General features: G+C 41.8%; 1 protein-coding gene across 5 annotated transcripts in view; it reads right to left on the bottom strand.

Moving 5' to 3' along the window:
• Positions 1–26,625, bottom strand: part of scara5 (scavenger receptor class A, member 5 (putative)) — an 80,735-nt gene that overhangs the window by 43,419 nt on the left and 10,691 nt on the right. For 3 of the 5 annotated variants that reach the window (XM_037087244.1, XM_037087246.1, XM_037087245.1), the window contains 5 exons: positions 24,972–25,100; positions 2,939–3,138; positions 1,424–1,602; positions 1,200–1,326; positions 927–1,095 (listed from right to left, as the gene is read on the bottom strand). In XM_037087244.1, coding sequence (XP_036943139.1) covers positions 927–1,095; positions 1,200–1,326; positions 1,424–1,602; positions 2,939–3,138; positions 24,972–25,100 — 804 coding nt within the window. Of the gene's footprint in view, positions 1–926; positions 1,096–1,199; positions 1,327–1,423; positions 1,603–2,938; positions 3,139–3,375; positions 3,534–7,683; positions 7,711–24,971; positions 25,101–26,625 lie in introns of those variants that run through there. The other 2 variants (XM_037087247.1, XM_037087248.1) reach the window with 2 other exon arrangements.

Below are 26,625 nucleotides of genomic sequence, written 5' to 3'. Positions count from 1 at the left end.
TGGGCAGCTTGGCACAGCTTTCAACTGCTGCAATAACTCAATGGAAACACATGTTTGTGGCTTGGCCCAATTAAACTGGGAAAAACAACATTAGATTTGGGTCATTTCCGACTGACTTAAAACAAGGCTAAAAAGTCTGGATCAACTATAACCATTGTCTGGGTATCATAACGGAGCATTTAAAAGCTTGACAGCCAGATATCTCCCTCAGGAAGTGGTGGACACCAAACGCAAAGCTGGGTTAATATTGGACTTACGTCAGCAGGGGGACACAACTCAAAATGAATGAAAATATTACTCTGTGAAGGCTGGATGTACCAGCATCGTGTGTGGGTAATGGTTTGATCAGAGTACTGGGTGGCAAACGACCACACAACTGTAATCAGATTGGATTTACAAAAATCCTGATAAGTGCACAGAGATACGTGACTTAACTTGGATCTTAAATTAGATCTGCCAACTTCATATCAGAGAGGAAGAAGAAGAGCACAGACAAAATAGAGTGAATAGAGTCCCTAAATTAAAGCACTAAAGCTGGGCTAAGAAGTCTAGATAAGAGTCTAGATATTATCATCGTTTGGGTATGTTTTTAAGTGTATTTGGGACAAAAAGCTGCTGAAAAAGTGGTTTTATGTAACCCGACTTATTCCAGTTCTAACTGAGACATGGAGATGCCTTCTGACCTGCAAATCACCAAACCAGCGCTCACTGGACAGGAGCGCTAAAGGCTAACCATGAGGGCACTTCTGGGGAGCATTTTGGCTGACGACAGAGGCCCTTTGATTTCTCAAGTGCCTCTCTGGGTGCAAACTTGGGCCAAAATGTATCCTGGAATTGTCCCCTTTGGGAACAGCCGAATGCTTGTTATATAAAAGTCTTGCACTCTCGGCAACAATCTGAACAGACATGCATTCATCTTAGCTGACCTTCTAATATGGTGAGGTTCTTCAGGGCCAAGGAGTGCTCCCAGTCCTTCAGGCGGAGGTCCTCTGTGATTGTGTTGAGAATCTCCATCTCGTTCCTCAGCTGGGCCTCCGTGTGGATGTGAGTCACCCACAAACTGCTGGTGTCTTCTGTTATGTTGCTGATCTGGATCTGAGCAGCAGGAGTGCACACAGATGGAGCGTTAGCAGCAGTGAAGTAAAACAGTGTTTATACTGAATGAACGTTAACTTTGCGATTCCAATATTTATCTGCACCTGCAAGTCTTGTATCTTCAGGTGGTGAATACTGATGTCGTTGCTCACAGTGTGATTGACAGCTCCCACCGTCCAATTAACCTCATCCACTTTCTCTCTCAGCCTGCTCATCTGTCCCGACGTCTCCCTGAGGGAGATTACAAACACACGCCACCTTGTTCTTGATCTAATAGGTCACTGTGTGTGTTGGTGATGAGGTCTTTTACTGTCATATAAATGCGTACCTGAGCAGGATGTCCTGGTCACGGAGCCAGGTGGAGGCTCGAGACACTTCCGCATTCAAGCCCGTCATGTTCCTGCCGGTGGAGCTGCTCAGAGAGGACAACCTGTCGTCCAGCTGCACTAAGTATCCCTCTGACTGCAGGGAGTGAGCCTGGACGCTCCTCAGCTCCACCTCCAGGCCCTGTGGATGGAACAACTTAGCATCACCTTCACTGATACTGATACTGTCACTGGCTTCAAGTTTATGATCCTCATGTCACGCTGCCATCATTTTTATGACTGGCAGATTTCTCAGCTGTGACCTAGGTTGGATTTGAGCCAGTGGCTGCACGCCTTCTCCTCTCTGCCCTCCCTTTCCTGCTTGTTTCTTCTAGCTGCTCTGTCCCAAGGCCAAAAGTCACCCGAAAACTCCTTCAACCTAACCGTGGCGTTGAATAATGGCCAGAAATGTTTTTGAAGCATGTCATGATGTTGCAGTGAAGTTGACCTTTGACCTTGTGGATATCACATGTCATCACTTCATCACTTTAACCTGTTAGACATTTGTGGAAAATGTAACTATCATATATTTATACTTGAGTTATGGCCAAAAAATGTGTTTTGTGAGGACAGAGTAACCTTGACCTTTGACCTCTGGCCACCGAAACCTAATATCCCCCATGAGTCTCAGTGAACATTTGTATTCAATTTAAAGAAATTCCCTCAAGACATTCTTGGTATATTGCATTCACATGAATCAGATAAATGTATGCTGGGACAGACAACCCAAAAACATAACGCCTCCAGCTGTCACTGGCGCAGAGGCATCAAAAGTGGGCTAGAGGTATACAACCAGTACGTTCATTTCTTGTATAGTTCACAGTATAGTTTATACTGTGTTTAGAACTTTAGAATTAGAATTTAGAACTTAGATCTAAACTGTCCGTGTACTAGAAAATTACTAATTTTACATTTCAAGTGCACTCTGCTCACTTTATAAACTAAAAAGGGGGTTGATTTAGTCCCAAGAATTATTAAAATAGCACAATTGCAAGTAAACTACTGGTATATTGCTATTAGGGCACTACTATACTTTACTCAGTAAAACACAAGTAAACTGAGTGAACTGCTCCTACACTTAAAGTATATGTATACTTTCATGATCTAAGTTCCTTTATATTATAGTTCACAGTATAGATGTAGTATTAAAAGATTAAAATATAAATATAAACTAGTTGTGAACTCAATTTTTATGAATCTTAAACACTATCTTAGTCCAAATAACTTACTAAAGTCTTATACTTGTACACTAGTACATTGATAGTAGTGTGCTTATTACATAAAGTAGGCATGAGAAATACTATTGAACTGTGCTAAAGTTTACTAAATTAAATTAAGTACTGTTTGTAAAGGTTAAGCTTTCAGACAAATCTAGTGGCGTGGAAAGCACGATACATGCCTCTAATTAATCATCATCATCATCTTCTTCAAGAACAGTTCTCTGCTCTGTTAAAGCTCTTTTCAGTCTCGTGTCGTACCTTGATGAGGATCTCCAGCCTCTGCAGCCAGTCGCTGTGGTTCTGGAAGAGGTTCTCAAGCTTCCAGATGTTCTCCAGCAGGTCGGCCTGAGTGGACCCCTCGCCCAGGGTCTGCTGGAGCAGCCTGGAGCGCTCCGACATCCGGGTCACGTTCTCCATCAGCACCTCCTGGCGCTGCGAAGACACCTGCGAACGAGACACTGGGGAGGGAGGGAGAGGGAGAGAGAAAGAGAGTGAGAGATTAGTTCTGGATGTTGATTCACTGATCCCTCGGCTACGCAAAAGTCCCCAAATCGAGTATCATTTACTATCAATCACATCAGCTTGGACCGAGTCAGAGTGTTATAACGCAGAACAGATGTTGATCCAGTCCTCTGCACTAATTTTGGATGTCTATTCATACTAAATGTTTTTTTTTTTTTTTGTTCAATCCAGACCTAAATATTTTCATGACTTCAAATCCAGTCTCCAGAGTTGGCGGACTGTGAGCTTCTCTGGGCTGTGATGACGACACATCGTGGAAAGTCTGTCTTCGTGGTGACTGATGTTGAACTTGGCGACTGTGTGTTGCTGATCGTCCAACACTTAAAGCAGAGACAGCGTTAGCACAAAGCGTTGTTTGTTTTGGTACAGATTTTACTCAAGAGGAGTACTTGAAGTGAAACTCTCGCCAAAAAGCAACCTAGGCTTTATTTGTGAATGTATGTGAGTCAAACCTTTGTGTAAAAGCATAATTACGATGAAAGAGTCATTTTTAAGATTCACCGTAGTTTCGTTTTTGGGCAAGCTAATTGTCAGTGGAGTGCATAGAGTACTTTTATGCTAGCATCAAAATCGCTATTTTCGTTATTTTAATCGTTTTTTGACATCCTGGGACAAATCCTACTGATTCTACCTTAAAGTTCCTTTAATAGTCTTTGTATTATATTAATATGACATGAGTCTTCTCTTTACACAAGTATCTGTACTTCTACTAGAGTAAAGAATGCATTCACTTTAGAGCCCTCTGCTGCTACTTTTACTGACGTAAGGGATCTGAGAGACTTCTTCAATCAGTGTGGATTCACCACAATTTGTTCTTGATCTTTCCAAAAATACAAAAATCTGAAAGAAGCAGGAGTAACAAGGACAAGGGACAACATGTTTTCCCTTAAGATTACTGGGACGGCACGATCTGGATTACATACGTGTTTATTGCGCTGAAACATCACATTTGCTGAGAGTTAAAATAATACAGATGAACCTCTCTTGTCTTGATTTTGGCTGTGGCATAAAGGCCACTTCTTTCCTCCTCTCTCAGTTCTCCACCGTGCCTAATGAGAAAAAGCTTCTCGGCCTCGTGTTATGTTGAGAGCACGTTGCGTGGTAACAGCCCGATAGCCCGGGAGATATTTTGAAACCAGATCCTCAGCGTTACGGCATGACGACATCCTCTCTGCAGGACAGTGGGGACCGATGTGTGCAAGAAACCCCAGATGGAGGAAAAAGGTTTTATTTGGTAAACAGGAAGAAGCAGATTATTCCCTTTGCACATCCTCCTCCATGCTCCAAGCATGCTGATACTACTCTCTGAATGCTCCACGTTTCTAAGACAGTGATGTAAGTGTGTTTTTCTCTGTGTGTGGCTTCATGTGCTCAGATCCAGGCCAAGAAACGTCTGCATGACCTCAGAGTTCGAAAAGTGCCGCGAAACCGCATGGCTGCAAACAAATCATCCAGATTCCCGCTCATTATGTGTGTTAGGTTTATTTCTAATGACCTGAAAAACTAAATAAGCTGAAATCTCTCATCTAACACGAAGCGCTTAACTGCTAAATGATGGTCTGCGGGCGCAGTGTTTTTTCAGACGAGCACACACAAACTTGGGATCAACTAGAACTTGACAGAGACTCTCAGCAGTTCTTCTCTTTGAAATGGAAGAAGAGAAAGTGGAACAAGACCGAGGAGATGATGAGCGATAAGAGGAGGGAGATGAAGAAACAAGTAAAGTGGCAGAGGATGATAAATGAAATGCTGTGGTAAAATCTGTCTATTTTGCAAGGATCCCCAGAGCTTCTCCTATTATAGCCTCTATTATTCCTTAATATTCATGCTTCATTTTAGATCTCATGATGCACAGAGGGATTTTGTTGCTCTGAATCTGTGTGTTACCTGCAGAAAGATGTGGATGACCTGTGAACTTTTGTTCTAAGAAGTGAGTAGCTGAGTGTTTGGGAGAAGTAGCAGCATGTTGTGTTGGAGAGAGTTGCCCATGTGCATTGCTTAACGGACAGGATGTGGCCAATCAGAGGTAACCAGGCAAGGTAGTGTGATCAAAAATCACGCCGCCACAGCCGTATTATTTACTTAAGTACTGTTTTTCTACTCTTAATATTACCATAGCTGCTACTTCATACTTCCTCCACCACATTTATTTGATATATTTAGTTACTATCCATCCATCCATCGTCTGTAATCACTTTATCCTTTTTATGGGGTTGCAGGGGTTTTTGCTGTAGCAAATCAAAGCTGTCTCTGGGAGAGTAACACAAGTCACCAGCTCATCGCAGGGCCCTCACTGATAGCAGAGGCCACCATGCAAGGTGCCAACTGCACATCAGAAGCAATTTGGGGTTCAGTATCTTGCTCAAGGACACTTTGACATGCAGCTCAGCTCAGCCCGGAGCTGGGATCTGTACCTGCTAAACTACAGCCGCCCCTACATTTAGTTACTAGTTACTTGTCATTCTATTGTTTATAGACTATTACTTGTGATGCACTACCAATCGGATATTGTTGTGGGCGGGACATTGTGTGAGAGGATGCTGCATCAGAGCCAATGTAGCACATTTGAAATTAGTTCATTTTATCAGCAATCTGTCAGAAAAACCACTGAGACTGAAAATCAGAACATGCTGAATATCTGCCCCGATAATCAATGTCCCCCTACCATTGACGGTTCAGAGCTGGACATATAGAAATGTAAGATGCTCCATCCACAAAGCAGCTGCCTCAAAGTTGTAAACAAACCAGCGAGGCACACCCATAGAGCAACATGTGTGTGCAACTGGGCGATTAAAAACAATTTATGGAAAAAGTGGTGCGTCTGAAAACCTGAAAACATTACAACTTCAAAAAACTGCTAGAAAGTGCAATGCATAAGAAGAGCGCACACCAGGTGCACTGTACCAGAGGTAAATACGAGGATAAGGAGAAGCCGAAGAGGAGCCCCACTCATTAAAAGGAAAAAAAAGGTGGTCAGCAGAAAAATCTGGCTTTCTAACTCAGTTTCTGAATGTTGACACTTGCGAAACACATTGTTGTACCAACAGTGACAACACACACATGGATACCACATTTCTGTCAGATAATCATGTCGGGATAATTTAAAGGCTACAGATGGAGCGGCGGGACAGAGCTTAGTGTTAATGTAATCCAAAGATTGGTTTCCAATTTCTCTGTAATTTGTCAGAGGAACCACAGTGTGGGTTTTCTAGTTTAAGGTGCAGCATTACATTTGCGAACCACAGACTGTTAGGGGGCTGTGGGTTCTCACAGTTCAGGACAACTGTGTGCTATTACAGTGAAGACGTATAAACTCATAATTGTGTCTCGTTGCCAGAACACATTTGAAGAGATTTTCCACCGTGTGTGTGTCTCAGTTTGTTTCCTCTGGTTTCCCCGCCCGAGGGAATGATCACTCAGCACAACAGATCACTCTCTATTAATTGGTGTGTGTTAACCTGCTGCTCTGTTAACATGGAGAGCTCTGCATATGCGATCAACCAAGCCTCAGAGGTCAGCGTCAGGTGACTGAGCAGAGAATAGAAGGCTTTTCTATTCACGGCAAGTCGATATAGCTAATATGTCGGCAAACCGTTTAGTAATTACACATCCAGGAGAGTCTGTCATCAACCCCTTATAATGTCAGACTGCAGCAGGAGAGTCTTTAAGGTGAGTGTTGTGACTTCAGGCGAGGTTGATGAGACAGAGACTGAAAGATGAGACGCAAGCCTGACAAATCCATTTAGAACCTCTCATGCTGCAGCTCTGTGGGATGCGAATGTCATCTTGTGTCTGTTCTATTCCCCTCCACTTCCTTCATTTCTTACGGACACGCAAAACAACACAAACACACACGGTCACGGCAGCACTATTCACAACAGATAACAGCTTCATGGTCTTTGAAACCCTCTGTGGAGAGGGAGACAATTTCTACTCATGTATCAAATGCTGGGAGAGGGGGCCAGGACACCAGCTGGATCTGACAGATTGTACATTATTGGTTCAGTCCTCACATGGTCTCTATGTATGTGTTTGCGACGGATTCAAGAGATTTGTTTTGTGAGTTTTATCGGCGCTCAACGTGGTTAGAAAAGTGAACACAGTCTTTACTCAAGTAAATGGTCATTCAGGCTGTGAAATGTACTCCAAGTAAAAAGTCATATTTCTGTCATTCGAAGACCATTAAACTTAAAGGTAGAATCAGTAGGATTTGTCTGAGCTGTTCCTAAATGCACCACAAAGACAGTTGATTGTTGAGTCGCATTCCCAGGATATCAGATAGCGACCTTTTGGGTTGGTAAAGCAGTTGGTGTGCAGTTTCAATAAAAAATATCTATTCTAACTCTAATACCAACCCTCAAACTACCCTTTAAAGGTCTGTCCAAAAGTAAGGACTGGTCAGCATGTCCTCCCTCACAAGGACTACAGCTTTTTAAAACTGGTTCTCACAGAGATGGCTGCGTGAGCTCACACCTACTCACACTGGCTGCACATAAAGAGATGGATGAAGGAACCGTGTTGTGTTTGGCTTCACCCACGGAGGAATGCGGTTCTGATAGACCTCCCTCTGTCTTCTCTCTCTGCCTCTGACATGAAACTGTCCAGCCAGCCTGTCTGTCTCACTGGGAGACTCTGCATGTGTGTAACAAGCAGATAAGTTGTGCTCAGGCAGCGGTTAGAAGATGTTTGACTTCACACAGATACAATTGAATGTGCAAAAGCTGCCAAGGTAAAAACAACAGACACAAAAAGTCCCGTGCTGTACAGTTTCTGCATGCATTTTTGTCTGCAAAGAGGATTTCCCTGGAAGGTAAAGTTAACAGAAGTCATTTAAAACAAGTACAGCACTAAGTAACTACACCTCATCGAGTCAGCCACAGTAATAGCAATACTAATTAGTTACATACTTGAAAAGCGTACAGACATCAATAGCCGTAGTGTCACTATTTCTGTATGTTTTATTTATATCTCTAATTAGGTTTGAACTTTTGTTATAATAATCATTCATATTCTATTTCAAAAACTTTAAATGTCCTCGCAACGTTCGTCACTATGAACGTGTTTTGGGTCCGCTGACGTTTCAATTGAAAACCTTTAACTGATTTGTTTTAATTCCTGATACTAATAGGTGTAGGTAAATAACTTCGGTCCTAACCTCCTCTGACCCTCCCAATCGAAGGTCTTTCATGAGGCATCCCTGTGTTGTGTTAGAAATGTTGGACAAGTCAAACGTCCTGCAGTTCTCTCCCTCGTGGCTCTGCACCCATGGTTACTAATCTCCCTGTTTAGCCCTCTCACAGGAGTTTTAATAAAGTTACTGAACAAGAAGTATGTGTGCATCAGTGGGTGTGTGTGCATGTGTGTGTGTGTGTGTGTTTCCAAGGAGAGAAAGCAGCTCCATTTATCTTTGAAGGACTCTGCCATTACAAACAGACTTAGTGAACTCCTGTGTGATGCGACTCAAAGCGATCTTCACGTTGTCTAGTCCGGTTTATTTGTACAGCCTCACATGACTCCCAGCACGTCCAGTACGACAGTCGCAGAGGACTGAACATGTGCGGAGCGTCAGTTGATCATTACGGCTTTTGTTTTCTCAAAATATAATCAAAAATGTAACAGGTTTGATATTAAGACTCTCAACATTTCTTAAGTTTCATGTTGCTGCTTATTTGTTCAAAGTATAAATTGAATACAGTGAAACAATACAAATGAGACAATGTTGTAGTATTTCAAGAAAAATGTCATATTTCAGCTGTTATCACCATTTTTCCCACTTTTTCTTCAAGTACTGCACATTTTTCTTAGATATTCTACCTTTATTTTTAAACCGTTGTTGTTGTTTTTCTATAAATATTAAGTAGTTTTAAATGTCAGACTTTTTTTTTTTTTAAAACTCCATCTCAAAATATTACAATTTTTACTCAAAATAGCACGAGTTATCTTTTGAACTATTCCAAATCTTTTTTCCGACAAGGTTGCAAGTTAATTCTTAAATCGTACAAACTTTGTCTCAAAATACAACAGCTTTTCTTTTTGTCAAAACAACTGTTTTAACTGAACGCTTCGGTAACAGGAAACAGAGCTTTTGTCAGCGAATGCATTCCCTGCATGAGCAGCATATTCATGAATAACACAAAATAAAACATATTTCCACATTATCGAACTGAAAATTATCATTTTTTCAAGTTCATTGGATTTTTACAAAGACAAAATCTCTTGCTGGCTCACCGCTGCATTGTAGGTGGGTTTCAACAAAGACGGCCTTAATGCTTCTTGTTGCTGTGTTTGTCTCTTGCAGGTCAAACATTGTGCTGTATACAATCCCACGCCAGTGACGGCGCTATTTGGAAACAACACTAACTCCGACTCGAGCTCAGTTTGAGTGTCTTCCTGTGTGGTACTGTTTGCTATCACTGAAGAGAAGATGAGGTGTTTGAAAAGAGGCCGTTCTTTTGTTTTTCTGAGATCTAAAAGAGCAATTTTCAGTGCAATCCTTGACCACACCACAACTGTGGCTCCATGCTGAAAACAATATGAATACAAGAACGTAAACATCATTACTTTGATTACAACCATGAATTTATCCATAATCTAGTACTCTCAACATCAACCCCCATGCTGCAATTTATGGTCCGACTGCTGAAAACACCTCAGTAGTGAAGCATAATTGAGCAAAAGACCTCCATGAAGGACTCACACATGGCTGATATACTTCGTCGCTTCAGAGCCTCTACCCGTCTACTCCTCCTCTTCCAGTTATCCAACTTAAACACAGAGACAATAAAAAGCCAGAACAAGCAGTTGTGGTGTGTTGTTTTTGGTCTATGGAGTACCTGGAATGACCTTTCTGATCAAAACAGGAATAAGATGAGACAATTCTGAAAGACATTAGAAAGGAAGCATTTCAGGGGCTAATAAGGACACTCATCAAGATCTCCAAGTCTTGATTAAACTGATGAAATAAGTAATATTTACTTTTGACACCTTTAGATTTGAAATTATAGATTGACACCCTAAACTCATTAGAAAGTGATACCTGTGATAAACCAAGTGAGAAATAGAGCTATTTCTGTCATAAGCTTACATGCAATCAGACTTCTTTTTGAAACCAGCGGGGTCATCCCCTGCTGGCCTTGTGAAAGAATGCCGGTGTCAGGGACTCCTGTAAAGCTCCGTTTCTGTTTCATACATGAGTTGTGACCAGCAAAGAGAGATTTTTCCATTTCAGATCGTTACATGTTGAGGATTTTTAACAATTCAACAATCTAATGAACCCTTAGATTTATCTTGGCACAGCTTCAATATTATTGTTAGGTCTGATTGTTGTTTACTGCTGAGACAATATGTTTTTACTCACTTTGGGATATGCAGGGAAAAGGAAGCCTGTGTTAGACCCCTTCTTTCAGCTTTGCTACATTAACCTTCTTGCATTAGCACTGACTATTGGTGCAGGTTGTAAAATCTGCATTGCAGACTAACCCAGTAGGAATATGATTCCTCAGGGACACTGAGCTGGAACGACTGTCTCAGTAAAATATCTGAAACGACTTCAACATTCACAGACCATGTAATGTAATTCTAAAATACAAATCCAATTCAGTGCAGCTTATATTATATAATTGACCAGCCAGAGGTGAAAGTGATCTGACCTGAGAGGTGGATGAGAAATATTAAAACAGCTGCTTCTCAGTTAAAAATAGCCAATTTACCACATGTGTCTGGAACGTCTGTGTGTAAATACTACATTGTATTCACAATTCTCCTCTTCTCTCTCTCACATAGTGAGATGCATGTTCAAAATATCTGTCTAACATTAATAATGATAATGAAGCCAGATATGGACACCACATGTGTCCGTCACACCGTGTGTTCAAGTGTTTGTGTATAAATGAGAGAACAGAGTGAAAGCAGTCACCTTCTACCAGACAGAAACTGACCAACATCCTACTTGACTTTGAGTGGACGCCAGCAGCAGGAAGTCGGAAGGAACTAAAGAAGAAAGAGTCTTTTTGTGAACTGCAGACCTGAAAGTCTTCCAGCGGTGAATGAGAATGAAATTACGGGATCTTAAAATCCGACAGGGAACAACCTGCTTTGTATGACCTCACATCAAACGGCAGCCGTTAGATTAATTTTAAGTGGATGAGTAAAAAAGGCTGGATTCATATCCGGAGTTAAGCTCAGTAAGCTCCAACTGGCTCAAAGATGAAATGTGTGAGAGATAAAGATTAAATTGGATTATTGCACCAGACAATGAAGATGTCATACAGCAGAGGAAGAACAGACATGACATTGGAAAAAAAAAGGGGTTATTATTTGTTTGAAAACTGAGTGGAAGGCAGTGGAGATGGCATCCCCAGTGAATCTTTTGGTTCTAAAAGCATACTGGTGATGGTCCAGGCCAAGGATATCACATCAAATCTGGACACAGCGTTGGAGAAGGGTTGACTGGTGACTTCCCGGGCATGAAAATACTTCTACCACCAAGCAGGCTAACTTCTGGTTCAGCTACCTTGAATGGGGATAAAGTTATTTAATTGTCCAGCTCTTCTAGACTTTCTAAACTTTATTGGATCAAATGGGGAGTTATCTTGCATGGGCTGTGATGCTCAAAAACATTTATCCACTGTTCTTAAAGCTTACGGGATAAAGCGTTCATCATTACTGGTGAGTGTAGTTGCTCAGTTGGCATCATTGACTTTACTTCTGGACCGGCTCACAATTTCAGCACAAATTGAAATAAGCGGAAACATTTAAAGGAGGCATTCAAACATTTTTAGAAGCTCACACCAGATGAACTTGACAGCTGGCAGGTATTTCACAGCTCATTTATCAGTGACTGAGCCTGTGCTTCCCGCTGGGCTGTAATGAGAAACAGCTTGGAGGAGACAGCTTTTGCGATCAACCATGGTCGATCACAGCAATCAAACAATCGTGACGCATAATGTACACTACAATACACAAACAACACGCGCTGCCGAGCTCAAATGGTGCTGCTGCAAATAAAGAATGCACTTTGATTATTTAGCGCTGATTGTTTGTGTTTGTTTGAGGCCTGGACATGGAACCTGCGGGAGATTTGGCTGGCTTTGAGCGTAATGTGATGTGTCTGCATATTTACAATTTATTCTTTGAGTATTTCGAAAGCGAGGGTGTCAGACGACTATGATAAGGCGTTGGACCATTTCTTAGCATGAATATCATCAGTAGAGCGATGATGAAGTGAAAACTCCGAGAGAGACAGACAGAAACCTGTAAGAAAACACTGCAACAGCTACTGAGACGAGTTTTCAGTGCAAAATCCAAGTAATAAAGCAAGCTGTTATTTAAGTTGAAAGGAAAAAAAAGAAAGCTAGATATTCACCAGACATTGGTGGAGACCAAAGCAGAACTGCCAGGAGAGTAAATACTGGACTCAAATCCAGAAGTTGGAGAGATACACATCATCATTTCAAAATAAATGTGAGTAAAAAGGGCAATCATTTGGGATTTGTTATGTTAGACTATGTTAGACTGTGGGTTTATTGTGGAGCTCTTCAACCCCAACATAGCCAAAATTGTCATTTCAAATTTCAAATTCTCATTTGTCACATTGTGTGTATCACTGAGACAACCTTGGCAGTGAATGTGCAGAGGTAACGCTCTCAGAGTTAAAAGTACTGGCATTCTAGGAACTGAAATGAGCCAAAGGTGAATGAAAAAGTGACCAGCATCAAGTTTATCATCTTTAATAAATGACAAAAACACCAAGGAGTGGAAAGGCTTAATAGAAAGGAGACAAGTTTTACAGAAAATGTCAACTTTGGGTAAACCATGGTCATGTCCATATGTGTGCATGTTTGAGAGTTCTGTTATGATCGAGAGACAACGGTACAAACAATCTGACAGTCATCTGGGATATGATGTCTTTGATTTGCAGCAAATATAAACACGAATCACAATTAATTTGACAGTGATGGATTCATGTTTAAAAGTTCTTTTCTGCAGCATCTGAAGAAAACTGACGAGAGCTGTGTTTCTGGGTTTCACTGGAAATAGTTGCGCTTCACTATTGTCATACAAACCACATGTCTGGCAGAAGGTCATGGACCCACGCTCACATCGCTGAATGCAACCTTCTCACACAGAACTCGCTGTCATGGGTTAATGCCTGGTCGTCGCACAAGGTCCGACACTGCAGCTGTGACAACGTGGTGTACACATCACTGCTTAACTCCCGAATTACTCTGGATTTGATATGAATATGTTAACTCCCGAATGTTTAAACTGAAGCTGAATGCAGTTGTGAACGTATAAGTGTAGTTTTTGTTGGTTTCTTTTGTTTATTTGGTCATTTCACGGAGGGTTAAACAACAGCAACTGTACACTTTGCAGTCATGTTGGGTGAGGATGCGTGCTTGTGTGTGTGTGCGTGTGTGTGCTTGTGTGTGTGGAGTTTGGCCAGCTGTTGCTCAGCTGCAGGAATGTCCAAATGAAGTGACAGCGGTGGCGGCGGTGGGCTTGTTTGATTTCTGAGCGTGGACCCCGTCTGATGTGGCCGACATCAAAGTGAGGCTCACTGCGAGAGGCCGAATGACTTAATGTGCGTCTCTGTGCGTGTGTTCAATAGAAGTACCTGTTTTCTGGCTCCTCTTGGTGTGTCTGTTTGCTGTCTGGAGTGACGTTGGGGGCATTTCAATGAACAGAGCAACCGACTCTCACCACTAACAGCCAGAGGTCGTTTTTACAATCATTTAGAATAATAAATTACAAATCTAAAAAATTCTTATAGCATAAGGTTTTGGATTTCTACATTGAAGTAGACAGCTCAACAAAATATTCAACAAAGTTCTGGTCAGTTTGAGGCATTTTAATGGAGAAATGTTACATATTACAGTTTAACACTGAAAAACACCCCCACTTTGTTTGAATGTGTTTTGATTCACTTCTGTAAAGGACTGACTTGATGTTTTTTTGTTTGTTTTTTTTCCCGAAGCCTATGAGATCTTACATTGGGGGGCTTTTTTTATGCTGGTAACGTTTGGTTTGAATCCTGGTTAATGAAACTGTATGGGGAGATTTAAACTGATGTTCTTCCTGCAGAGTTTAATCATCAATCTCAACTGGTTTACAGCAACTATCATAGTACATGCAACTGTAATATGGACACAAACAAAACAGCAGAAATGCAGAATTTGATGGGCCATTTCAGCCATGAAATCTAACATACTTTTCCTCCGGCTCTGAGAATCAACAAGTTGAGGGTTAATCTCACCAGGAGACGCAAGAAAATTGCCCAGACTCTTAGGGGATATCTATAAAAAAAGGACTGGGAACAAGTGAGAACACTGAGCCTTCCTTTTTCTGTTTTTCTTCTCGTGCACTAATTTGCTTAGCTTTCTCTGAACAACATGCTCTGACACCGGTTCTGTACATGTTTAACTGCCAACACGCCACCGACAATGGCCCGACTGCTGCCAATGGGGCGGGAGATGTCACAAAAGCCCAACGACGGCCTGTAAAATGTTATTCGCTGGCTGATGGCTGACTGTCGACTTGGTATGACAGGTCTTCACAGTGTTCTAACACTATCCCAGGATCAACAGGTGCCAAGAAAATGAGCAATTTTCCAGGAAAATGCACTGAAGAAGACCAAAAGCTTACAAAACCACGATGTAAACAATGGAGGTTTCATGTTTTAACTGGCTTTAAAAAATGTTTTATGAGGAAGGAAATGCTTTCAACACCTGACCTCAGACCTCGAGGATACACAAAGAGACGTATACGTTGTTTCATTTTAGTGCAAAATGTGCTGCAATCATGAGGCCAAAAGCACATCATAGTTTATTCTTACTGTAGTACAACTATACTACTATTTCTCACTTTCTCAAGAAAGAACTGTGTTCAAAGAGTTTTTTGCACTTCGCTGAGCTCCAGCACCGCAATTATCTCAATGAAAGTCCCCCGCAGTGAGTGTTTAACAGACTCGAGCAGAGCCTGCCCAGAGTCTTTGGAATCTGTTGTTGCTTAATTAGCCTGCTAGTAAAACAGAAAAAGAGCTTCAGAGGACTAATTTAGGCGCCTGCTATCGTGCTCTTTAAATCCCCGAAGCTCCAACACTCCCTCTCCTGCAGAATCACTGCAGCCGTTTATGTAGCGCTGCATCGGCGAGGCCTGCTGCTTTTATTTGTTATTTACACACTGTTGTGTTCGGCTTTATTGCATCTGATGACCTAATTTGGCTGAGCTGAATGTGTGAAACTTTACAGCTTATTCTTTTCAAAGCTGTGCTGTCAGACGGGTGTGAAAAGGTGCTTTACTCTTAGAACAGTTTTTTTGTCCTGACAAGAGAAAAGTACAAGAAATCAAGCGTACAGTCATTGTAATGATACATGATGATGCTGGTTGCCAGTTCTCTGGGCTTTTACAAACAACGTCTTTAAAATTAATACTTGTTGCATCAGAGACGACTAACAAACAGGACAAATGTTTTTGGAAATATACACACACTTTTATTTCTACCCGTCCATAAGTGAAAAATCAGAAAATCATCAACAATTTCATGCCCAATCCTTTTTCAGTCGGAACTGAACTGAGACGCTTTTAGGCTTTCAGCACCCGATGCACGGAACAATCTACATACTGAATGTTGACTTCAGAACAATGGCCCTTTGAACAGCTTTCAAACTATGGTGAAATCAGTTGAGTCCAGTTTGTCTGCGTGAAAATGTTTTATCGGATTATGTGAGTGTGATTTTTCTGTTAATGTGCTGCTGTAACTCTGTGTCGCTGCCATTCTCGGCCAGGTCTCCTTTGTAAAAGAGATTTGAGAGATTTGTGATTTAAAATGGCATGCTGTGAATGGGAGCAATCAACACACGTATAATAGCATTTGATTTATTAGCAAGTTGTAGCACTCTGTGTTTCATGCTGAAGACAACACACACATACACACACACACACACACACACACACATACACGAGAGAGAGCGAGAGAGCGAGAGCGAGAGCGAGAGAGAGAGAGAGAGAGAGAGAGAGAGAAAGAGAGAGAGAGAAGTCTGGTCCAATTAGTCTTGACATGTTAATGACCTGTGCTTGACTTTGACTGCCTGAATGAGGCTCTACACTGACTTTTGTGTGTTTGTGTGTGTGTGTGTGTGTGTGAGCGTGCTCCTCTTATGATGGACTCCCACTGGGAACTCTGGACCTTCTCCAGACTCTCTTCTATACAGAATCTCATTAGAAAAGGCTTTATAGTCTTTGAGTCAGTTTAGAGGCCCTGGGACTGTCTGTGACATAAATGTCTATATGTGCGCCTGCAGTCATATATGTGGTTTGTGGCCTGTTTGAATATCTGAATGAATGTGTCTCAGAATTCTACCTTTTGTGTGCATTCGTTTTTATTTGCTTTCATGCACTCAGTCTGTGCCTCTGTCTGCACATCCACATAACAAAAAAAAAAGTGTATGTGTGCATGTGTGTCTCTTTTGGCGCATGCTCTGGGTCTGTGATGGAGGATTTACTTTTTACTGCAGGGGAAGTGTGTTTGGGGAAGGAATTTTTTCTCACCCAAGTCAGACATAAACAAACTGAGATCAGAAACACCTCATCCCCGAGTCCTGATCGTTTTCACACGGCGACGGGTGTGGTTCAAGGCCTTTAAAGTTTCTCTTTAAAGTCGTCAGGAGTGGCACTTTGTGGTGTCAGATTTACCCTCTGAAGGTTTTTTTACGGACAAACCCAGCCAGACACATATGGTCCAAATTCAAGATGGGTTTTTATCTTGTATTGTGTTGAGAAAGAACGTGTGCTTTCTTAAATTACCGCTAAAAGGAGGTTAAGTAAGCTGAAGGTGGTGATTTGGGTAAAATTAGCCTGTCATTGTTTTTCTAATGGTCAGGAATGTAGGATGTTTCAGTCTTTTATGGAAGCAAAAGAAAAAAACCCTATATATATATAACACTTTGGTTGTTGTTGTTCGGGTAAAAGTTAAATTTGTATTTCTTAAGCTTGTTTACCACATGGGTTCCATATGTTAACAATTATACGGCGTATGTTTTGTCAAAGTGCAGTATTTTGAGTGAAGGAGAAAATAGCAATAAAATAATCGACTTTACCTTGAGAGAAGGTACGGAATCCCATTAGTGCCCTATTGCACTCATTCATAGATATCAGTCACGTTAATGGGCCGGGGGTTTTCATCAAGGTCGATGCATTATTCCCTGAGAACTAAAATGGTGATCCTTGATCTGTGCCAAAAGTTAATGGGATCTATTCTGGGCAGTGGAAATGACACCTTCTTGTTGGCAGAGGCAAATATTGTAAACTTACAGAAATCAATACTTAATACAACAAAGTCAATGCACTGATTTTGATTTACAGGATAATAATCATTCCAGAAAAGAGAAAATGAGTCCCTTTGGCAAGTCGAGGGGTCCAAGTTACTTGAAATGTGTAATTACAGAGATGAGATAACGCTGTGGATGCTTTCAGAGAGCAAAGGTTGTAGCTATTACATTGGAAAAAAATTACCTGGGAGGAAAACATTTCTTTTTATTAATTGCTATGGACGAAAAAAAGTTACAATGACATCAATACTTACACTTAAATTTTACTTCACCTTAAATATTAAATATCATAGTTTTTTCTGTGCACGTCAATTAAATTCTTGTTTAACATTTACAAAAAACATGTTTGAAATCATAAGAGCCAGTGATGTAGTTGATGCAGCTTTGCCCTGGAATACGGAAGGTACGCCCGAGGAACATGCTCATTTTTTACTGAAAGTCCAATAAAAAGCACTGAATGATTATGTTTTTATTAGTTAAACAGGAAGTGACATCATATATCCGGGTCTCAATGGAACACTGGTAGTAGTGGTTGCTACAGCGACACAATGTTTAACTGAAACCACCCGCCAGTGTCAGAATAATAACAGCCAAAACAGAGTTCAGCTGCAGCAGGAAAGGTTGATGTAAAACATAAAAGTGATCATGATAACATGCATGACTGAACCCAGGTTCAACAAACGCCAGATACCAAAATAACCCAAGCTGTATCAGGGACCAGGGCGCTGTGCCTATTTCTGCTTGGCAATAACATCCCTGTTACCGATCTCTGAAAGACACAAACTCGAGCTCAAAGACTTTATGGCTTACAAGAAGAATAACAAACCCACCGTCATGTTTTCCAGCAATTAAATGGCTGAGGAAAAGAGCACAACCAAGCCAAACCTGTGAGCTGCATGTTTGCTCCAACTGGAAAACATGACTCAGATATACAGTGGAAGCTGAAGAGAGGCATCTAGGCGCTTTAGGTTTTAAGACCTGCAGCATGTGGAGGGAAAATTACCCTGTAAACATCACTGGCTCGTGCCCTCAATCGTACCTGTTAAATACTACAGGTACTTCTTCAGTAATGTACAACAGGCGGATGTAAATCATTGAGGGAATTTTACTGGCTGGATCAAAAAAACACTTAATTCATATTTTGCATGATCGGGCCAAGGATGGCAGGCACTAATAGACCAATAGATCTCCATCCAGCTCATAAAAACAGATATAAAACGTGTAAATCCAGTTTAAATCTCCTGTCCTGGACACCCAGACAGTTATCAGTCCGAGCTCCGGCTACAGACCATATATGGGCCAATCTCTAGTTATTAGATGTGTTTGTTGGGTGTTTTACACAACCTGTTATTCTGAGAACCGACTCCAGATGTAGCACAAGGCATTTGTTGGAGCACATGCGGCCAAAATGTAACTAAAAACATCCACAGAGAAGGGAAGGTTGTTGGAAGGATCTATGGCTTGGATTTTTTCAAATCTGAGAAATATGAGGTAATAATCCAGTGTGGTTCTTTAAATACTAATAGATGTGGAATATTTCATAGATCCTATTTAAAACCATATGGGTAAAATGTTAGATAACTCTTCTAGAAAGGGTTCTGGAGTGCACATTGTATGGGTCAACATACACATAAGGACAGTGAAGAGCAATGTAGCATATAATTAAGCTAATATGTAGTATTGTGTATGTATAATGTGTTGACATAAGTAGCTCACAGGGAAATGGTTCCAACCTTGCAATGACTTGATGCAAACACGCAAATTGTTGGACATTTAAAATGAATTGGTTTTTTTGGGCCACTTGGGGGCAGCGGAAACAAGATGCGAACACATCACTGACATAGATTAACATGATGTGCCCAACAGCTCCCTACTTACAAAATCAGTGTTAGCAATCGGAGACGTGTAGCTCCAATATTCACTCTTTTCTCTCTGTTTTTCAGCGGTGAGAATGAAGCTAAAGAGTGACAGAACGTTCTATAGGCACTGAGGGCAGGTTCAGAGTAATGTGACAAAGAAAGATCCCATGTGATTCACTATGATATAACATCAACAAGCGCAACTGCTGTATATGTCCGGACATGTTTACAATAGTGGCGATGCTACAAATACACTGGTTACTGTCATGAATGCTCCATAGCACTGCCTTCTGTATAGAGTTTGAGCGTCTACTTGTGTAAGCTACCCTGGAGGATTACTGGTGTCCATTGATGGCGACATCGGTTCATTGTATGCCTGCTACTGGCTGTGTTTAGATCCTACTGAACTTCTCTACCATCTACTTGATGGTCCACAAAATAGGTAGAAAATGGACTTTTAGAGACCCCGGATTTAATGGATTCATGTTCATGCTACACCCATCCAACAAACCTCCATGGTTGGTAAGACAGTGTATACCAGAGTATACCTTTGAAAGACACTACTAAAGAAATATTAGGCTTCTCTAAACGTCATGAAAAATGACAATATGATGATTTCCAACATCAAAATAATGTGCTCTTTGATCTGCTGAAACACTTCAACTGATCTTCCTTTTGCATCTTTGCCTACTTTAAGGTGCAGGACCAACACAGATTACTGATGAACTGAATAATTACATTCATTTATACTACAAATCCTTTTGGGTTTTATGGAATTCCTTTAACAAGCACAGCCACATATAAAAACACTTATTACAGCAATTCATGATCTATTTCTGTACCGGTTGTATTTAAATAGGTAAAAATATATACTTATTTCAGCCCATCGTCTCTCTTTTCCTGCCCTGTGCTAATGTCTTATGTGCAGATTCTTTGGATGCACTCAGTGATACAAACATCTGAAAGTGCTCAGGAGCTTTCCATAAAGAGTTTATACTATTCTGCTGCCGATTCTTCTGGCATTATTATTCATGGAGGGACAACAGAAAACTCTGCATCTGGTTTCTTTTTGGAAAAGATCTGAAGATCTTAAGATTATCACATCTGATATGGGCCAATAAACTGGGAGTTCAGGAAAAAGACTGCTACTCTGGAGCAAGGAGGGAGAATTTTCTCACTCAGGCACCTACTCAGGTTATAGGTCACAGGACTTCTGGGAAGTTAAATCTTCAAACGTTACATCATGCCACCCTTTGGGCTGCCAACACTGCACAGTTCTCCAGGGCAGCTTTTAATGCCAAAAAGACAAAGCATGTCTTTTAAGTGACGGCCCTCCTCTTGAACTGTGTCAGCCAAAACAAGTGACTACAAAGACAGAAAGTGTCTCCAGCAGGCGCCAATGAGATGATAGACGTCTCGGTTCTGGCTCAGGAACGTTTCGGCAGTCTGTCATGGGAATAGAGCATGTGACCTTTCAATTGAGCAGTCCCTCTGCTGAGCTCTGTCCTATCTGCGTGGAGATAAGCTTGTAGAGATAATGGACTGATAATGGAGCAGGATTCATCCGTCTGTTTCACCCTCCCGTCTCTGTTTCTGTTTATCACCCGCCCCCCACCGTCACTTGACATAGAGATTTAGGATCAGAAGCGCTGACACAGTAAATATTTGACTAATCATGCCATGAATGCAGATGTTTTCATCCAACGACGCGGCTCCATCATTCTGCGGCGGATGAAATATGGGCGCGTTTAAGTGCTCAGGCCGGGACATGGAGCTGGGAGAACGCCAGCGGGGCGACGTCAGAGTCGGAGTCAAGTGAGAATTCAAACAGAAACAAGCGGAGAGTTGAATCTGTGCTCACGCTGGAAACCTGGCAGCTGGTGTGAGTGTTTGTGCGCGCATCGCATCAATGTGAGTTTGTGGCGACGGGGGCCTCCCCTGCAGTTACGCTGGGGCCACTTAGCTTTTGGATGGCCGGCATTTAATTTAAGAGAGGCCGATTGAAAAGCCTGGTTTGATTGCTTTTTCTAAAACAACTTCATCTAAAAGCCTTAAATAACAGAATACCTCTGAGACGACAACAAAGCCGATCCAAAACTCTTAACTACATCTCTGTGCCTGGGAATACACACACACACACACACACACACACACACACACACACACACACAGCCACAAGCCATTTAATGGCATCAGCCGTGTGGTTACGGCATGCGTGGGTAGCTCGGGGGAGAGCAGGTCTTGAAATGAAATTAGGATTAGTGAGAGCAGTTTATTCCTCCAGGATCTCGCTGGTTTGAAGCCAGACAGCTCTTAAACCTGTTTCTGGGTCCAACACTTCTCTCTCTATCTCTATCACCCCTAATTTTTCTGCCCTTCTAACCTCTCTCGCCCCCCCTCTCTGTTTGTCCTCCTCTGCTCTAATAACAGAGTTGACATTTACAAGGAGGCCACAGCAGGGTTCTCAGAAGGTAACAGCCATAAAGTCTTACACACCTCCGAAGCGTTCTCATTCACACACACACACACACACACACACACACACACACACACACACACACACACACACACACACACACACACACACACACACACAGAGAGGATAGAATTGGCCACGAGGCGACTGCGGCTTCACGCCAGGGTATTTCCAAACGAAGCAGGAGGAACTGCGGCGGTGTGAGCTCTGCGGACGCTGGAATCTATTACGGCGCTGTGTCACACACACCGAGTGATATGAAATAACAACAGCTAATGCCGATTTCCATAACTCACGAACCCCAAATTTCCACATACAGTTTCACATATTTTCGTGCCAATCGGTGAGACATCAGTGAGGTTTGAAAGACGTGTTGGAGCCTCCAAATCTAGCTTGGGAAGTTTGTAGAAGTGGTGTAGGACTTGGTGGTTTCCATTATTTAGGAAATGTTTTGGTGGGGAAGTGAATGACTACCTGCCGTCCTCGATTACATAATCCACCACTGAATGTTCCCTGAGCAAAGCACTACTGCTCTAATGGTTTAAAACTAAAATACAGAACTTTTATCATTCAGTCCCACATTATTTCTTCTTCTTCTTCTTCTTCTTCTTCTTCTTCTTCTTCTTCTTCTTCTTCCAAACAGCAGCTAACTTGAACATGAGGTCATGGTTCAATAGAAGAGAACTACCTCAGAGACAGTAAATGATAAATAGATATAACCTTGTAACCTTGGTAGCGCTCTCCTACTGTTTATCCGATAAACAGAAGGTTCCTCCTATCACCTGCGAAGTATATTCTGAATGTCCCTGCCTTTTTCCAAACAGCTTTTAACGGTGCCTTTCCAGATGGTTCTGTGAAACAAACATCTGGCACGTCAAGTGAAAGGCCAGCTCAAATGGACAATACCGTTGTTTAAGGGCTGCAACACACCAGCCGACGTACCAGCAGGGAGCAGTTAAAGGTGCAGTATGTAAGGGTCGTCCACCTGTCAAATTCATACTCCAAACAAGCAGGGGGCAGTACATCACCTGAGTAACTGCTAACTGCTGCTAACTGTAGCTACTGTCTAGCTCAGTTAACTGTGCAGCTAGCGGCTCTACAAAGCAGCTATGCCTGGATTGTGAGCACTGAGCACCAGGGGAAGCTTAGTGCTGTTTGTCATCCATCTGCCTCTTGAGAAACAAACTAGCAAGTGGACTAGGACAGCTGGTTAGCAGGCTAACTTTAATAGATATATCTGCATCACGATAAAAAGATGCCTTTGACATAACATCAAATTGTCATTTCGTCAAATTACGTTGATCATTCTAAATTACAATTCTTACATAGTGCACCTTTAAGGACTTGCTATTAAAGGAAGTATCATGTTTGAATTGTTAACAACCCAAAATGCATCACATCAGGAGTAAATGCCTCCAGGTTGCCCTCAGAAATTGCAAAATCCGAACATCCAGCCAAGTATCATTTAAGCACCATACCCCACTTCCTGTACAATCAACTGGTTTTCGCTTGATTTACAGCCGAGAGATGCTGAACGCTGAAAGCTGAACCCTCACAAGCTGTACAAACCAAATTATCATGGCCTTGATCTCCTAGAAAATCAGCTGTGATGCCAAATTATGAATCAGGATAAAGGTGCAGCTGTTTCTCCATCGCCCTGAGAAGCCCTCATGAAAACCAGTCTCTAAAGTGAAACCCTCTGCAGATTGAAACCTGGCATCTCCAGGGAACTGTGCAGTACAAAGACGCCGCTCTCTTTCAGGCTTTATCTGCTCTCCGTCTTTAATACAGCTGTCTTAAAGGTCAATCCTGTCACGCTTCCAAACTGCTGCGACAAACGTAACTTCACATGTGGGAGTCAAGTTAATACCCGTCACACATGTAGAGCTTTCCGTCGGCAGCAGGAAGCACGGAGGTCAAACGTGCACTGAACCTGGAAAACTGATTTCACAACGCAGATTAGAAAACTCTCCAAGGACAGAGTGCAGCCGCGTTAAGCGGACACAGATCTGTGGGACTCTTGACATTAAAAAATTACAAAGTCTTCAACAGACATGGCAGTAAAATAGCAGTAAGTGAGTCCATAAAATCACCAAAAGGCCTATACATTACTACAGTTTATGTTTTCAAATGATTGCTTTGTCAGTATGTGTGTGTGTATGTGTGTGTGTATGTGTGTGTGTGTGTATGGGTGTGTGCATGTATGCGTTCTCAATGCTAAACGAGAACAGACAGTTTAAGAGGGGTGTAGGGTTTCAGACCGCATCCCAGAGTGTCGCCTCAAACTAACTGAGCTGTTTTTGTTTTTTTTTGTTGTTTTTTTCGCTGCATGTGTGCATATGTGTGTCCTTCATTACAATTCAACCTTGAGGAACGGGTGATGTCATCTACGTAACAGAGCACTGAGAGCCCTGAGAACAAAGGGTGGACAATATGCTTTCTTTCCCACTGCGTACAAACCACGTCTTTTTCATACTGTTCTTTCCTTCCACCTTCGCCTCTTCTACTACTTTGTCGCTTTGTTTTTCTGAGACAGAGTGATGATGAAGCAAAGTCACGAAGACGAGATGAAGACAGTTTGGATACAACACCATTAAATAACAGATGATCTATTCACAACCTTCTCTACTGCATATAATATTTGCTCCGATCTAACAATCATGTCTCTGATGTAAATCGAACCTCCAATAATAGTTGAGCAAGCTTGGTACCTAGATGAATTGCTGTCAACTTTCCCATTTCCTTTTAAACGTATGTGCTCGGTTTGTCTATGCTGAATCTAATATCGAGTTAAGAAGATGGTTTAAAAGATGTTACTCGGGGACCTGTGAAGGCGACACGCAATACCCTCGACCATGTCAAATGTATGTTGCTTATTCCGTCCTGAAAACCAAAGATGAATTTAGTCTCTGTAGAGTAGACCTCACTGTCAGCTGAACATCAACCAGGACAACTAACGTCTCGGCAACTGCAGACGTACCGTCTGGAGTTCAAGTATCCCTGGTTGGAAATCACTAGCATAAAAAAACGTCCATTGTTAAAATGTTGGTGGGGATCAAAAAACAGTTGTCAAAGAGCTAATGGCAGAACATGAATGCACATCCTACCTGCCAGGCAGAGTCCAAAGATGGTCAGAAGAACCAGGATGTAGAGGGAGACGATGGCGTACTTGATGGCTGAGAGGGAGTTCAGGTGACTGCAGCACTGATCCTGCTTCCTGCGACGCTTAGCGGAACCTGGCCGGGACCGAAAAAATTAGGACAAGAAAACAGGAGAAAAATCCAAATGTGGGTCAATATGTTTTTGGAATGTGGAGAGTTTTCTCATGAGCAAGCGTTTATTAATGCTGTTTGAAGATCTGTTTTTTTGGTATTTTTCCTTCTACAAAAACAAAACCATTCCTCAGAGAGTTTGTTAATTAGTGGCTGGGAAAGTACGATTGAGGCAAGAGGGGTTTGGTAACCAGCAAAGTTCATGTTTTCGAGTTGTTTCCTCAGTCTCGATGAAGAAATGTTAGGAAAGTCCAAAGAAGCAAGATCTTCAATGAACTTAATGACGACAGTTCACGCAGTCACACTAATTACTTCATAGCAATCTGTTGAGAACATGCACTCGATTAGACGTAAACATGTAGCAAAAACACTTTTCTTGGTTTAGTGGTCTAATACTGAATTGCATTATGACAATTTAGATTGCACGCACACACACACACACACACACACACACACACACACACTTGCGCACGGAAAAATAACACTTCCATCTTACATGAACAGTCCTGTGTCACTTTTTTCAAGACTTATTCTCCAACATCTGTTTGACCCTGAGAGGACTGTGAAGTGGTGACATGAATTATATTAATACTGTAGCTGTGTGTGTGTGTGTGTGTGTGTGTGTGTGTGTGTGTGTGTGTGTGTGTGTGTGTGTGTGTGTGATCGAGTGGCAGGACGCAGGGATTCGGCTGTTGATGTTGAGGGAACATTCCCTTCAGGTCGGGGGGGATAAAGAGATTTTCGAGGGTTGCTCCGGAGTCACATCCTTCATCAGTCACTGGAACAGGAATGTCATATTCCTTTTAAAGTGTTTTCAGACATCAGAACCTGTGGCCACTAACAAATTCAGATTGTCAAAAGAAAAGCTTAAATAACAATATAAAGTGTTATAAATAATGACTCTCTGAATTTATAGTTTGCAAAACTCTGCATCTCTTGCTACATCTTTCAAGGTATGTGCTATAATGTAGCTTGACATACATAGCTGGTGGACCACTGATTGAAAATCCATGTTTTCCAGCTGATTTGATTTAAGTGAGAACCCTGTAAATGGTAAATTGACTTGCATTTCTATAGCGCTTTTCCAGTCTACTGACCTCTAAAAGAGCTTTACAGCACATTCACCCATTCACATACACATTCATACTCTGGTGGCAGAGGCTGCCATGCAAGGTGCCAACTGCTCATCAGGAGCAGTTTGGGGTTCAGTATCTTGCACAAGGACAATTTGACATGCAGCTCAGGGAGCTGATGACTGGAACCAGCAACCTTACGATTACTAGACAGACGCCAGAGTGTAAAAAGTCATTAGTGTATGTTTATAATTGCTACATTCATCATATGCCAACTCTGAGGCAAAAAGAGAAATATTTAGCTTTGTCAAGTTAGCCTTATAACAAGGAGAAATAACGTCAGCCGGTCGGGATGTTAATATGGTTCAGAAAACCATATTTAGAGAAGTGACATAAAAGTCACGATTATTCTCATG

Source organism: Acanthopagrus latus, chromosome 22, assembly GCF_904848185.1.
Source record: "Acanthopagrus latus isolate v.2019 chromosome 22, fAcaLat1.1, whole genome shotgun sequence".
NCBI classification, from domain to species: Eukaryota; Metazoa; Chordata; class Actinopteri; order Spariformes; family Sparidae; genus Acanthopagrus; species Acanthopagrus latus.
Note: the sequence above shows the minus strand (reverse complement) of the source record. Positions and strands in the feature narration are given on the sequence as shown.